Source organism: Triturus cristatus, chromosome 12, assembly GCF_964204655.1.
Source record: "Triturus cristatus chromosome 12, aTriCri1.1, whole genome shotgun sequence".
NCBI lineage: Eukaryota > Metazoa > Chordata > Amphibia > Caudata > Salamandridae > Triturus > Triturus cristatus.
In genome coordinates, this window is record NC_140595.1 from 357,162,377 (window position 1) to 357,177,600 (window position 15,224).

The 15,224-nt window shown below is 42.1% G+C and overlaps 1 protein-coding gene across 3 annotated transcripts in view; it reads left to right on the forward strand.

Moving 5' to 3' along the window:
* Nucleotides 1–15,224, forward strand: part of CDH11 (cadherin 11) — a 245,526-nt gene that overhangs the window by 194,714 nt on the left and 35,588 nt on the right. For all 3 annotated transcript variants that reach the window (XM_085639282.1, XM_085639281.1, XM_085639283.1), the window contains 4 exons: nt 1,563–1,954; nt 6,712–7,006; nt 9,827–9,946; nt 10,745–10,912. In XM_085639282.1, the coding sequence (XP_085495408.1) occupies nt 1,715–1,954; nt 6,712–7,006; nt 9,827–9,946; nt 10,745–10,912 (823 nt within the window). In that variant the 5' untranslated portion in view covers nt 1,563–1,714. The remainder of the gene's footprint in view (nt 1–1,562; nt 1,955–6,711; nt 7,007–9,826; nt 9,947–10,744; nt 10,913–15,224) is intronic.

Here is a 15,224-nt window from a genome sequence, read left to right on the forward strand (position 1 = left end):
ATAGAGCTAGCAGTCTTACATATGACAAAAGTATGGCACATCTGAAGCCATGTTGATTGAATCAAACTGGTACAACTTAAAACATTTAATTTAGAAAGAAACAAAATGAGGGGGTTGGTTTTGTCATATAAATTATGGTTAGTGCTGTAGAAAGAAAAATTGGGCATATCTTCAGTGAGTTCTCAAATATCTTCGTCTTCTATTTCATTAAAACATTCTGACATGCAGATTGAAACATGCACTTTCAACACCAGCAGCAGACTACCAGTTAACTCCCTGGTGACCAGCAGCTTTACTACAGGTTCTAAGGAGCAACTGGAGTGCTAACATTCTGAATTCATGCCAAAAGTGTGACACATCTGAACGCCATCTTGATGGAATCGAAGTGGACACTGAAAGCATTTTCTACTAAGGATACTCCAGTAAATGAGGAAATTAGAGGGCTCATAACAAATAAGTCTCCTAAGATGGCCACTAGAGAAAAAGAGGTGAAATGTAGCACCAATGGTGCCCAAATATAGCCCAATTATAGCCCAAAAACACATCATTTTTTGTTTTGTGTTTGCTGTTTTATATAGTCAGACTTGACCCAAAAGTATTGGAGAGCTTTATATGAGCATCACTTATATTGCACAAGGACAGTTATTCATCCATACAGGAACTCACACACACACTTTTTCATCCATAAGCCCCTCACACACCTACTCACACACCTATATAGCCACTCAGACATCCACTCACACGTGGATACACACAGTCACACAACCACTCACATAATATATGTTAGAAATAGTATCACTCAGTTGCACACAAAGTATAGTAATTTAACTTTTGTAGTAGCTGAGTATATATGTGTAACACTCAAACATTTAGAAAGCACTCACAATCACTGGATGATGTCATCAGTGATGTCATTTGAGATGTCATCAGTGATGTCATGTGTGATGTCACTGACCATGTCATGAATTATGTAATATGTGAGGTCATAAGCAGTGCATTGACGGGGGCACAAGTTATAGTTAGCTCAGGTAAGTATAACTGCTGAATTTCACTGATTTTGTACGAATGAAATCTGTATCCTTTGTTACAAACATACACACACACAGACACACTTACACACACACATATCAATTCATTACCTATGCAGAATTGTTTTTATTTCTAATGCACCAGAAATCGCAAACATAATTAGTGAAGCACATAACGATACGTGGTTCCAAGATATTTCGATGATACCTCTAACATATATTACCCTAATGTTGGATGCCTTGTCTGCACATAAATCATTTCTATTTAGATGGACATGTATTACCAGCCTTTTTTTTCAATGTGTTGCCAATACACAAATTGCATTTTTTTAGACTAAAAGAGATTGTGGCACACTTTTCTTGTTAACTTTTTGATTATTTTTAAAATCTATAATTTCATGGAATATAGAATCATAGATCCTGATGGGCCTGACAACTTTGTAGAAATAATCAATCTCTGTCGTATCAATAGACACGCCTTTTTAGAATTTTGATCAATTACTTCTAATGGTCTCTTCTGTTTTTGTCTTTTAGGTAATGGCCTTCAAATCAACCACTGCTGAAGTGATGACCTTAATATTCTACAACATTTCATATGAAGGAGTTCCTGTTTGAATACTTTCAGTATTTTAGAGATCCCTGGGCTGCTCCAAGGAGTGTTAACTGAAACACTTCCGTGCCTAAAAATGTACCAAAAAATGAAGGAAAACTATTGTTTACATGTTATTCTCCTCTGCCTGGGCATCGTTTACTGTAGCAACGCAATATCGCCGGAAAAATTTGAACATTTACGAAGGTCAACGCATCCACGTCACGAACGAGGAAAAGAAGGGCAAGTTCTTCATCGTTCAAAGAGAGGCTGGGTTTGGAATCAGTTCTTTGTCATAGAAGAATACACAGGCCCAGATCCTGTTCTTGTTGGAAGGGTAAGACGTCATGAAATAATACTTCATTTGTGTATATGTCAATGTCAATGTCAAATGTTTTTGTAAAGACATCCCAGGACTTGTGGCATACTTAATTTGTGCAGGTGGTTGTTGTTGGCTGAAACTGGCAGTCATATTTGTGGACCAGGAATTATTTTTCATCATCAGATTTGGCCCAGAGCCGAAGGGAGAAAGTCAGGAAAGAAATTAACAATGAGCAAGAGAAAGTCAGGAAAAAAGGTGACAAAGAGAAAGTAAGGTTTAGAAGGAGCCAGCAAGCACGACTTAAAGTGACTGGAAGTGTAGGGCAGTGGAAGAAAGGGGCACAGGATGGAATCAAAACTAGACAACTTTGGAATGCGGCAACCCTTACGTTTGGCAGTTCTGGTGGCTGGCTCATAGGAAAACATTTAGGACCCTGCACCTATTTCTTGTAAAAATTAAGCACAGACTTGGCATACAACAAAGACATACCTCCTGCTGCCCTGCAGAGGATGTATTAACTAGTTTCATGTTCTTGATTATCAAAAATAGATATGTAAATAAATCTAGTGTTTCACTTTTAATACTTGTTCTAGAAAGTGTTCATTTTTGCACTAGGGCCAATTTACAGCTAAGTGCAATTTGCACCGACCTTTAACACCTAGCTCTAAAGGCGCACACAGAACTTTTAAAATGAAGGCAATGATGTGTGCAAAATGCGTTCAGATACTCTTAGTGTACATTATTTCATATAATTAACTGTAATCGATAACTCCAAAGCGAAAACATTGGTGCCAATTCGCAAACAATTTGCTATGTGACTTACTCTTGAAGAATTCTAAATTGCATAAGACGTGGGTACAACAAGAGTAAATCACTTGTACAGCAAAACCTTTGTCAATCGTGCCCAGTGCTTGCACCTGGTACTCATGCGATTTGCTACAGGTTGCTTTTGCACCTATAATAATATCCATCAAACCTATGGATCAGCAGTTTGACGCAGTGTGTGCATGCGTTAGTGGTGTCAGGTCACTCTACAAAAGGATACAATGTTGGAAAGCCTTTTGTGCATATTTAATAATTTAATAGGAAGACACAGTCAAGAGAGGAGATGAGAACAAAGCACCAAAATTGCAAAATGAAAGCATACCTCTATGTCCACAGTTCCAGCGGCATGGTATAACGTATATATTCAAAAGGAAAGATCACATCTTTGGGAAGTATTCTATTGGCAAAATAGGGAGAATATACAAATCATTTCTAATACTGAGGGCATTTTATATCAATTTTTCTACAAACCATATGAAGGGCTCTTCCACATGCCAAGAGAATGCAGAAGAGGAGAAGTGTGGCGCAGCGGCCAGAGCAGCTCACTCCGGAGTGCAGGACTCACTGTTCGATCACCGGGGGCAGCTCAGCATCATGTGACTCTGGGCAATAGCTTGCTTAATCTCCTCGATGGTCCCCAGCGCCTCGAGACCCTTAAGGGTGATTAGTTCACGCTTTACAAATATTGGATTTATTTATTTATTTAGAATGAAAATAGATCTCAGCAATATATATTGTCAGTGACCAATAGAAAACAGAAACCCCCCACAATGGTAATACATATTTTGTGTCAATCACAATGGAGAAGTGCAGACTGTCCTGGTTTGTTCTAGTGGTTCTTGTGCCTAAGATGAAAGGCTGAGAGGACAGCAGTGTTGTGCCCCTCTGAGATACTCGCCTCTCTTTGGCAGCAAACTAGAGATCATTTACATTTGTGAAGTGATCGCAAGTTGAACCTTCACTTTCTCTTTGATCAAGGATGGTCAAACTCAATTGTGGTAGCATCTCTTTTGCGCTCCAAAACGTGGGTTCCATCTGCCTATGGAGGCTCACTGGTGCATGTTACCAATGACCAAAGACATCAATGACCTAAGCACAGAAATATTTTAAGGCAAGAGCAAAGTGGCACCCATCTACCAAGATCACGTCCGACTAACCACCCACCCCGATACAATGATTGGGACATTAAGAAGACTCTTGCCCCTTTTTCTCTAACTCAACCCCTCTCCCTCTCTCTGACTACCTCTACCTCTGACTGTCCCTCTACTTGTCTATCTACCTCTTGCTGGTGTCTCTTTCTCTCCTATCTTGTTTATATCAGTCTTTACCCTGCTCTCTATTTCTACGTCCCTCTAATATCCTTTTACACCTCTCTGTCTACATTGCCTCTCTTTCCACCTCTCACTTCTCAACCTAGAGACTGATCCACTCCCTTCTATTGCCCCACTTCTGGAAACGAGGGCACCCTGCTAGGTGCAGGCCCTTTGGTGCTGATTAACCTATACATTCAGTGTACTTCCTATTTTATGCTAGGTGATGAAGAAGGGGATATACATGACACAGGCAATAATCTACCCTACACGCAAGGGCAGAGCCAACAAATAGTACTTAGGTAGAAGAGAATGAAAGATTGTGCCTAGCTAGATTAGAAATCAGAAAAACATGATTTAGCACTTTATCTATTGTGGGACTCTGTTTTTGAAAGTTTAAGGCATTGCTCAATATTGTTCGGGATCACGAAGACTTGAATTAACTGAAAATTGGTAATAAATGTGATGCTGTTCCGAACAAGGGACCCCCTAAATATTTCTTGCCCAGGTCCCAAAACATCGTTACGCTGGCACCGCCTGAGCACTGTCCTCATTCAGATGCAAACACAGCCTAATTGTTTGTATATGTGCCAATGTTAATGTGTGCATTTGGCAAGAAAGAAGAGAAACAGGCTACCTTTTGTAATTCCATAGAATGGACAATGTTTTACAAAATGGACGCCCAAGCATTTTGAGTGTGCTACATTATACGACAGGACACACAATGCGGCATTCCATTCACACCTAAGTCTTTGTGGCAAATTTGATCTTCAGCTCGTTTAAAGAGAGCGTATTCACCAATAAGGAAGGCTATTTGGCTCTAGAAGGTGATACTATACAATCAAAATTGTTTCAACTATTCAATACAGACTCGCTCATTCAGGAGCTGATACTGATTTTATTGCTATTTCTATGTTGCTCTCTGTAAATTTGTAAAGTGCTCTGATACCTGCAAGGGTCAAGTTTGTGTTATCTAAATAAATACAAATACATAAAATTGTTGCATTTTTTGCCATTTACTGAAAGATACTCGATCAGTGTAACATTCCACAGTTTAAGTAGTGCTTTTATAAATAAGCCACCACCAGCTAAGCTTTGTTGAACTGGGAACTCTCTGTCAGATGGCTTCTGCGGAATGCAGTGTGCATTGTCGACTGTGGTAAATCATTTTCTGCTGGTGAAAAACAGGCCTGCACATCTTTTAAGTTTAAAGAAAAAATGTATTTGATGAAAAGGTAAACATAATACAGGCCTGCACATCTTAAAGCCTGGTTGCAGCATGCACAGTAGGTGACAGGTCTGCTGGTGGATATAATGTCACTGTATTGATGCAAGTTCAGGGGTGCTATTATCCCAAAACTTCCACAAATCAATGAAAGCTGTGTTTTGCAGGCTCTTAAGAGACCTCTTTCAACACCTGGAAGTCCCAGACATACGGCATGCTCAATATTGATTTGCGGTAGCACCACATAAGTGGAGGTTTTCCCAATACTCTTTCATGATGGCTGTCATTGACAATGCTTAGGATATAGTGTGTAAGCACCACTGCTGCACATTTTAGCGGGCAAGTGGCCACCTCCTTGACATCTGAGTGCACAAACAGAGGTCTTTTGTAGGTAGTGAGTGTGCAGCCAGTTATAAAATCCCCGGACATCTACACTCAAACCTCCTCCTACAAGAACCACAAGTTGAACCACTCAAGACACATCCAAAGGCTGCCCTTATTCTTTTACTAGGTGTATGCTCACCCCACAACCTTCAAGCACCACACCTGCTCTGGCTGTATCCCATTGGGTGAACTACATGGATGGTCTGTTGGACCCCCTTTCAAGACTTCCGGGGCCTCATTTATGAAAAGTGACGCATTGCTGCGTGAAAACATCATGTCGCAAGATGTTACAGATACTTCAGTATTTCTAACGTATTTGTAGGTGCAAAAATGACGCATTGCTGGAGTGTGTCACAAAAGTGCTGCAACTCCATCAATTGGTCATTTCACATGGGCAAGTCCCATTTCAAATGTGCCTGCATCAGTCTTACGCCTGCTGTGAGGCAGGCGTAAGATATTGACGCATTTGCGTCCTAGAGGTGACGCATTGAAATCTCATAGATTTCACTGCGTCACTTCTACGGGGCTCACTTGCATCAGAACGCCCACCCTGCATACATTATACCTGGTGCCGGTATAATGTGACTAAGGGGTTTACAAAGTGACACATCTACCTAGATGCATCACTTTGTAAATATGACTCAACATGGTGCATTTTTTTACTCTGCTGGTGCGTCACAAAAAGTGACACACCAGCGGCACAAAAGTGATACAAGGGCTCATAAATAAGCCCCCCAGTGCTTATCTACCAGGTGTGGATAGGGGGATTTAAAAAGTGATTCTTGAGGGTAGAACTCTACCGTTAGAACTTCCTCTGCAATTAATGTGGTGATTGATGCATTTCTCTGTCACATTTGGTATTACAGGATTCCCATACTATAACTCCAATGTACAATGGGTGCACAATAGTCATAGTTTATGAGAATTGTCTGATCTCTCTAAAAACACTTATGGCAACTTCACCCCATTGCGTAGAAATGACTATGAGTGGCAAACTCTATAAAGAATTCTGTCTCTATTTTCGATAGCTTCATTCAGATGTGGATTCTGGAGACGGAAAAATCAAATACATTCTCTCAGGTGAAGGTGCAGGAACCATTTTTGTTATCGATGACAAATCAGGGAACATCCATGCAACCAAGACACTGGACCGCGAGGAGAGAGCCCAGTACACGCTCATGGCCCAAGCAGTGGAGAGGGAGACCAACAAACCTCTGGAGCCACCTTCAGAGTTCATCGTGAAAGTCCAAGATATCAATGACAATCCACCAGAGTTCCTGCATGAAACCTACCATGCCAATGTGCCAGAGATGTCCAGCGTGGGTAAGTGCATCTTCCAGGAATTTGTTCAGAGTGCAAGTATATTATAAAATGACATGTTTAGGTCGAACCTTGGCAGCGCATGCGCTGCTCTGCGGCGTGCTGGATTGGAGTATGGAATAGAAGCCCCACCCAGTCTCTGCCCATATTTGTCAATGGTTTGTGTCTTTGTACTTTGTAAATGCTGGCTTTAGATTCTTTAATAGGCTTGTTAGTCCCTCCTTGGTACCGCCTTCTCTTAATTCGTTACCTCCCATGAGGACTGGCCCTTTTACTTTGGTTGTTACACAGTAAGTCTTTTTTTAGTCTGTAAGCACTATTTTCGTTAATGTGTTTCTTCTACTGCACGTACAACATGCTTTCCTGCAACATTCAGCACGCAATGTGCGCTTTCACTTTCCAAGCAGCCCAAGACAATGGTGGACGCTTCTTTGAATAGGTCTCGCATTTACAAGAATTTTAGCTATTGGCATTGTATATGACAATGCCTTTTATTTATGTGTTAATTATCAAAACATATAAATAAAAGGCATTGTCGTTTACAAAGCCAACAGCTTAAACTCAAGCAAATGCGAGACCTATTGCATTGCAAATGCTTGTTTTAAAGATGTATTTATTTTTTTAAATAAATCGTATATGATTGCTTGTGCAGGTAAAGAGGGACAATTTAACTCAAATAGAAAAGAAAACACACACACAGCAATCTAATAAACGGAAGTTTGAAAACCACCAGCATCTGGAAACCATAAAATCTGAATGGAGCTGAACACAGATTTGAGGAGATCACCCTGGCTGATCAGGTTAATTAAAATCAGCCGGCAGTAAATGCATTTTAAGAGGTGACTGGTTCCTTACAAATCGGTCTGCTGCAGCCTGAGAGGCGGAAAGCTTTGGGCTATGCATCTTAAAAGGGCCTACTTCTGGTAATCCGTTTGCACATTTGACATAAGTATGTTTGCCATTTCTCAAACCGTTCAGGTGACCTAATCCTTTTTTAGGTACTTTAACTTTGAGCTGTGTCCGTTTCTGTGCTCTTTATCTTCTTTTCTGCATGTTTTATTGCATGTCGCACTCCACTGATACCAAAACTCATGCGGTGCGCTGGAATCAAGTGCCTGCTGCATTATTCAATAGGCGTTCACATCTATAATGCGGTTCTCTTCACAGCATATCTAAAAATGGGCACTGACTCAAATTGCAATATTTAGGTGTTGCTTACCTTTCACTGATAGATTTTTGATAAAACATGGGCATTTGGAAGGGTCAGAGCATTATGTAATTCTGCGGCTTAGCCGTTTACCACATAATTAGGGATTCAGTACACTCGCCACAAAATTTGCTGCACATTTTGCAGATTTCAACAAAAATATTGTTTTTAGTTTAAATGGATCGAAAGTGGTTAAACCACGAACTGGGGTAACATCACAATAAAGAGGCCGCCTACCTGTTAGCAGCTTTGCTTCTCTGCACATGATGATGCAGCTTGTGGGGCAGCAAGCAGTGTTTTTTCCATGTCAACTTAACAGTAATGTGGCAGTAGCATGGAATTGGACCTAATCATAGTACACATAAATGAATGTTGGTAAATACACACACCCACACATAAGGGGGAGAGAGAGAGGGGGAGAGAGAGAGAGCGAGATGGAAAGGAATCAGCTCAAATGGTAAGCTGGTTATATTTCAGTTAATATTCTGCCCAATTAAGTTATACAATGCCCTATACTCCACATCTGAGCATTCTGCAAATGTGGAGTCACGGTATAAATTATGTAAAAAAAAAAAAAAGTTCTCACTATGTGTCACATCCACAGTTGTCAGCTGGAAAATCACTAACAAGCAGAACCCGAGCAGGAGGAGGCTTTAGAGCTGCCCACTCTTATGTCTAATTACACACACATGTCTGCAGGTCACCATAAAATCGGCCCAGTGAAGTGCTGGGGCGCACAGGGCAGGAAAGGCTTAGCAGGGCATAATTAAGAGGTGTTGCTGCTGATTGGATGGTGACTCTGTCTTTTGCCACGCATTAGAAAAACCACAGCTGATTCCATGCATCCCGAGGCTGAGCAAACATTGATAAGTAGCTCAGTCGGAATAAACAGTTTTCAAATCAAGATTCGAGGGTCTAAAATGGTTAGAATATTCCGGATTCTTGGTATTTTGGTGAGAATTTCAAACACTTGTAGGAAGAATAGTATCCCTAGTCTGCAGTGGAACAAGCACAACATATACAAAATGCTATAAAAATTAAAATTTTAGCCGAAATCTGCTGAATTTTCTATATGAGTACCCTTCTTTAGCCTCGGTAACTGTGGCCATGTTTATACTTTTGTGCTCAGAACAATAAGGAGCCTTCGGGGTTCATCACAAAATAACAAAAAAACTATTAACCCCTTCCCTGCGGGGGTAATTCCCCCATGGTGCGGGGTGGTGGGGAGGGGCCGCGGCGCCGCTGTGCTCGTGACGAGCTCAGCTCGTCATGACTCACAGTGGAGCTGTGCTCATGAAGAGCTGAGCTTGTCACGACCCCGCCCACTGATTAATTCTCCCGCACAGGCAGGGAATTAATCACGCGTGGGCGGGCCACGGCCGTTATGACGAGCTCAACTCGTCATGAGCACAGCTCCACTGTGACTCGTGACGAGCTCAGCTCGTCATGAGCACTCAACCAGTTAAATAGAATGGGCTTTAGTTTACTGTTTGCAGCGTTCTGTGTCCCCCAACTTACCGATTGCTTTCCTGGAGTATATCCTACATATTTAAAACTCACTCCTCCCCTTGCTTTATCAGAGGTGTATTTTTACACACAGTTACTTTTTGTTGTAGGTACGTCGGTCATACAAGTCACAGCTTCGGACGCTGACGATCCAACCTACGGCAACAGCGCCAAGTTAGTCTACAGTATTCTCGAGGGGCAACCTTACTTTTCAGTGGAAGCACAAACAGGTAAGCCAGAGAATTTCAATTCCTTTTTGCTATGGTCACCTTTTCAGATTTTGATTCATTGATGCCTACTGAGCTGATGTCTAAGGTGCATTACCTTTTAGGATTGACAAAGGACAAACATTTAAAGGTTGTAGGGACGATTTATCAATCTTTCAGGCAGCGCAATTCTGCAAGCCACCGGGGCAGGAATGTGCCGTATTTAACATTTTACGGCACATTCCTGTCCTTTCCTAGTGCTGGCGCACTTTTGGCTTTCTTAGCGCCAATGCAGGCACCCTTGCGTCATGATGCAAGGGGGCCAGCGTTGTAGACAGGATTGTTTTTGTGCAGGAAGGGGCACCTTCCTGCACAAAAGCAATCCTGAGAGGAATTTTCCTCTTTCTGCAGCACACATAGAAAGAGGAAAAAACGAGGAGAAATAAAGATATTTCTCCTTGTTACGCCTCACCTGGGAAGGCATGGCCTTTTGACGCTTTCCCAAGCCTAAGATTAATGTTAAATCTGGGAATGCACCAAAATCCATGGGTTGTTGCGTGGGAGCACCCATGCTCCACACATGGAGCGATGGACAAGCATCGATTTGCGCAGTCTTACGTTACGCTAGATCTATCAAGCCATGCAGGGCCACTCTGCATGGCCTTACGTGGCTTGATAAATCTCACTTAGGTTTTGCATCGCCCTTGCACCCCCTTGGGTGGCGCAAGGGTGACGCAAAACCTTGATAAATATGGGCACGTGTGTTTTGTGCATTGGTGATTTTCTAAAATATTTGATCATGTTTCTTCTTTATACTCAAAGGTATTATCAGAACCGCTCTTCCAAGCATGGATCGTGAAGCTAGAGAGGAGTATCATGTTGTCATACAAGCAAAGGACATGGGCGGACACATGGGAGGTCTCTCAGGGACAACCAAAGTTACAATAACTCTTACCGATGTCAACGACAACCCACCAAAGTTTCCTCAAAGTAAGTGGAAGGTTTTAAGATTACATTTTTAGGAATTTGAGAGTATTCAGTTTAAACACTCCAGGTTTTTATGCCTATAATGGACTAACTGAAAATACAATATCCGAATGGTGTAATGCATTTGCTTTTACAGTTTTGAGATTGCAATGAAATACAGCGACCTAAATATTTTCTGACTAGAATATTGTGTCCTATATGTAATTTACGGAAACATTACCCTGTTGGAGTTAATACGAGAAAATCTGTACCCAGTGGAGCAAAAATTTTGTGAACCATATCTAACCCACAATGTTGATGTGTCATGATATGTTTGTTATCGATATTCTGACATGCATCCACGGTAAGGGTTTACCTGGTTGCAGTTCATTTGTGCCAGTGGTTGCAGATGGTGGGCACCACCTCTTGTTTTTATAGGAACTAGGACTTATTTTGAATCTTCCGAATTTGCCCCAGAGTAGGAGAGAGAAAAACACCAAAGGGAGACATAATGAGGAAGAAAATGAAAAGTAAATAGAGAAAGCAGGTAGGAAAAAGCTTGCAAGAGTGATATAAGGGGACAAGAATGAATGAATGAATGAGTGAATGAATGAATGAAAAATGTATATAGCGCTTCTGCTGCTTCCTTAAAATCCTCCTGGCACTTTAACGGTTGTGGAAGTAGGAACGGAATTACTTTTCACAAAACTGAACGGCTTTCAGCTTGGCCTTAAACAGACTTTTACTAGGGATATATCGATGGCACAGTGGTAGAGCATTCCAGAGACTTAGAGCTAAAAGTAGACAAATATCTGCCACCAGATCTAGCTTTCTGCACTTTAGGGACACCCGGCAGATTATAATTGGCTGAGCGGAGTGCCCTAGGAGGGAGATCATTTTTTAGCTTGTTTTAGATGTTCCTAGAGAAGCTCAAAAAATATCTCTCTCCTTACACGAGGTGTAGGATGGTGAAGAAAGGAGCTCCAGAATGGATCAAAACTAGGCAGCCTTGGTTTTCAGCATTATTATTATTTAGCAACACCGGTAGTGGGTTCCCAATTAAAACTTTGAGCCCCTGCATTTTATTATTTATTTTTAAATGAATAACTCCTTCGTCGTTGCATGATTGCCATCTGAAAAAGGGGTCTCGGGCCCTAACTGATAATGTCTTTATATTACCGCTGCATTTTTTTTTGGTAGCCCAATGAAAAACAAATAATCTAAAGTTTGGGGATTTTTAGACAAAACCAATGTAGCATTAATCTTTTTTCTTGCAGCGAGTGTCCTTTAAGAGTGTAATCTAATTATTATATTTTGTGTGCTCAGCATCTGAGCAGGGGAACAAAGGCCTCCCAGAAACCTGAGAGAAATTGTCTAGCTGAACTTCTCTGCTTCCCTCACCCCTCCGCCCATGGGGATGGCTTTAATCAGGACAGAATAAGCTTTTTCCAGCCTGTGCTATACTCAAACAGACCTTTATGGGAAAGAGGAACGCCCTGCCTCTAGGGCCGTATAATGAGAAGCAGGCCCCATACTTGTGGCCGGGGCCCGAGCAGTGATTTACCCACAAGAATGTGCGCGTTCTGGCTCGTAATTGGACGCAGCTGTGTTGGTCTGTTCGGAGGGGCCGAGCAACGGTCGGCAACAGATGTCATTTTCTGTCATCATACTTTTCAATGCGCACCCCACAATGTAGATTGAATTCACATGTATAAACAGTTAAGAACGTTTCATTTCTTCCCCTTGCCTCTTCTGACCCAACTATCCCACATTAACTGCTCTTGAAGGGGGACCTTGGAACACTGGGTGCGTTGTTTTCTTCCTTGTACTTCCGCTATGTAGCTCTCATAAAATAATAATGCAATGTGAATACTTTATGATAATTTCATTTGCCAGAATTGTTCACATCGCATGTAAGTACCTCAAATGCATGGGGATGAAATACTTTGCCGCTACATCTGAATCTTCTAATTTATTTAGCTGGCTGTTTGTTTGTTTATTTATTTATTTAGCAGTAGTGTATTAGGACCACCGGAAGTAAGTTTACATGTCAATCTAGAGGTTATGCTTTAACCTATCGTGCTAAGGGGATGCTCATTTTAATGCCACAATTAAGTTATGGATTATTTTTAGTTGGCTGTTGGAAATTTGCCGTTTTTTGAAGGGTCACCCAGGGCTTTTTGCCTTTTGTATTTAATCATGTTTTTTTAATAAAACTTTGCGCACTTTACTCTTGCTAATCAGTGGTAAAGTTTTTGTGCCCTCCATTTCAAACCTGTTATAATAGTCCTTAGTATAAGGTACGACCTATGCCCAGAGCCTGCAATATAATTGCTACTGGTGGGCTGGAGCTCCCATTGTGCCACCCTCTGAAGTAGCCCTGTAAAACATGTCTTCAGCCCTACCCTTGCAGCCTGGATTTGCAGTTAAACTGCCATTTGGAACACGCAACACAAGCCTTTTGCTAGGCCTAAACATGCCTTTTTTAATACTTATAAGTCACCTGTAAGGTAGGCTCTAAATGCCCATGGGCAGGGCACAGGGTACTTAAAAGGTAGGACATGTATAGTTAATGTTGTACATGTTCCCACAGGGATAAAACCTCCAAAATCATTTTTTTGGGTGGCAGCGTGGCTCTCCAATGGGTTAAGACTGGTTTACAATATCACCCTAAATAAATGCTGAATTCAGTCTGAGAATAGCTAGGAAAATGGATCAAAGAAAGACCCATTCCAATAGTAATTAAAAGCTAAATGCAACGATGGTCATATCAGATTCTATATTACTATTTTATAAAGTACACTTTTTGAAAGTTGCCATTTTCCTGCTTAAGCTCGTGTCCATTCCTGCTAGTTTTCAGCTGTCACCTGACCCCTGATGAGTCCCCCGTGCTGAGAAGTTTATTGCTCCATACAGTGGGTTAAGGGCCCGGGAAGTGGGAAGGGGGACTCTTCCCTTGACAGAACTTCAAAATTTGACTTCCTAGTCTCCAGCAGATGAAGCTCACACCTAGGCCTGCCTCCCCTTTGTATCTCTCTGGTCAGGTTGGCATCAAACCCAGTGAGGATAGGGAAACTGACCAGAACTGGTTTAGGGGGTGGGCAAAGGCTTGCCCTCCACCCACACAGGAGCACATGCCATAAAAGTGGACAACACAGACCTCTCATCAGAATATTCTTGGACCTGTGGAGAATCAGAAGAATGACTGCCCTGCGGTCTGGAAGAACCTGAAGGAAGACTCATCCTGCTTGCCTTGAACCCAAGACCACAGAAGTGACTCCAATCGTCAGTGGCTGCCCTCCTGTTTGAGCTACAGGGATACAACAAGCTTCCAGAGTCCTCTTTCCCTGCAACTACCCAGTTAATCAATTTCAACTAGATCCGCCCTGGACCCAGCTGCTGGTCTGTGCCTTATTGAGTTCTAACCCCCAACAAATGCCCCCCCTTGTCCTGGACCCTTGGCTGCTTTTAGAGGGCACTCCTGCTGTCCCTAAACTGCAAGAAGTGGGACATAGAAACTTTTTTCCAACTTTCTGTCTGGTGAACCGACGGAGACTGGGATCACTGTGCAAGCTGCAGCCATCGAAGCCCCGGGTGGCCTCAACTTTCTGGTTTATGCCACTGAAGGAGATATGACTTTCAGAAAGGTTTCGAAGTCGAATGTAGAGGGCTTCAACAGGACTGACACTAAGCAACATCCGATTGACATTGAGGCCTTCCTGGGCAGGGACTTCGGACTTCTCCTGCTTGGAGCATTCAAACCTTTGTTGAGCCCTACTTGAGATCCAGCTTACAGCTTGCCCCTCCAATGACTCGATGACCACTTTTCCTCCATAACCATAAACCTCTAGGTTAAACCTGACTTCTTTCATTCCAATCTACCAGAGGGTTAAGCACAGGTTTATTTAGTGATTTTAGTGGTTTAATCTGGTGGATTCTCACCCCCCTCTACCAATACTCCAATATCTTACACTGGTCCTTCTGACTAATCACACATTAAGAACATGAACAAGGTATGTGTCTCTAGAATGAGTGTTGTCTCATGTATGTCCTGTTTCTGGACTGAAAAGCATTGCTGCCACACAGGAGCATCAGGAAGGTGCTGTCCGATGGGGCATGGCAGGACAAGGCTGTACTTTAGATTAGATTGATATTATTAAGCAGTGCGTGCAGCCTTCACTTCCTCATTGTGTGTTCGCCCCTTCGATGGGGCATAGAACACGTAAAGATTAATGTATTCATTGGTGCCATTCTGCTGCTCGTGCTCGAACTGAAGGACATCTTTTTAATTATTCCTCGTCAGCGATGCTTCCCCTGTTGTTTACTCCGTTGTTGC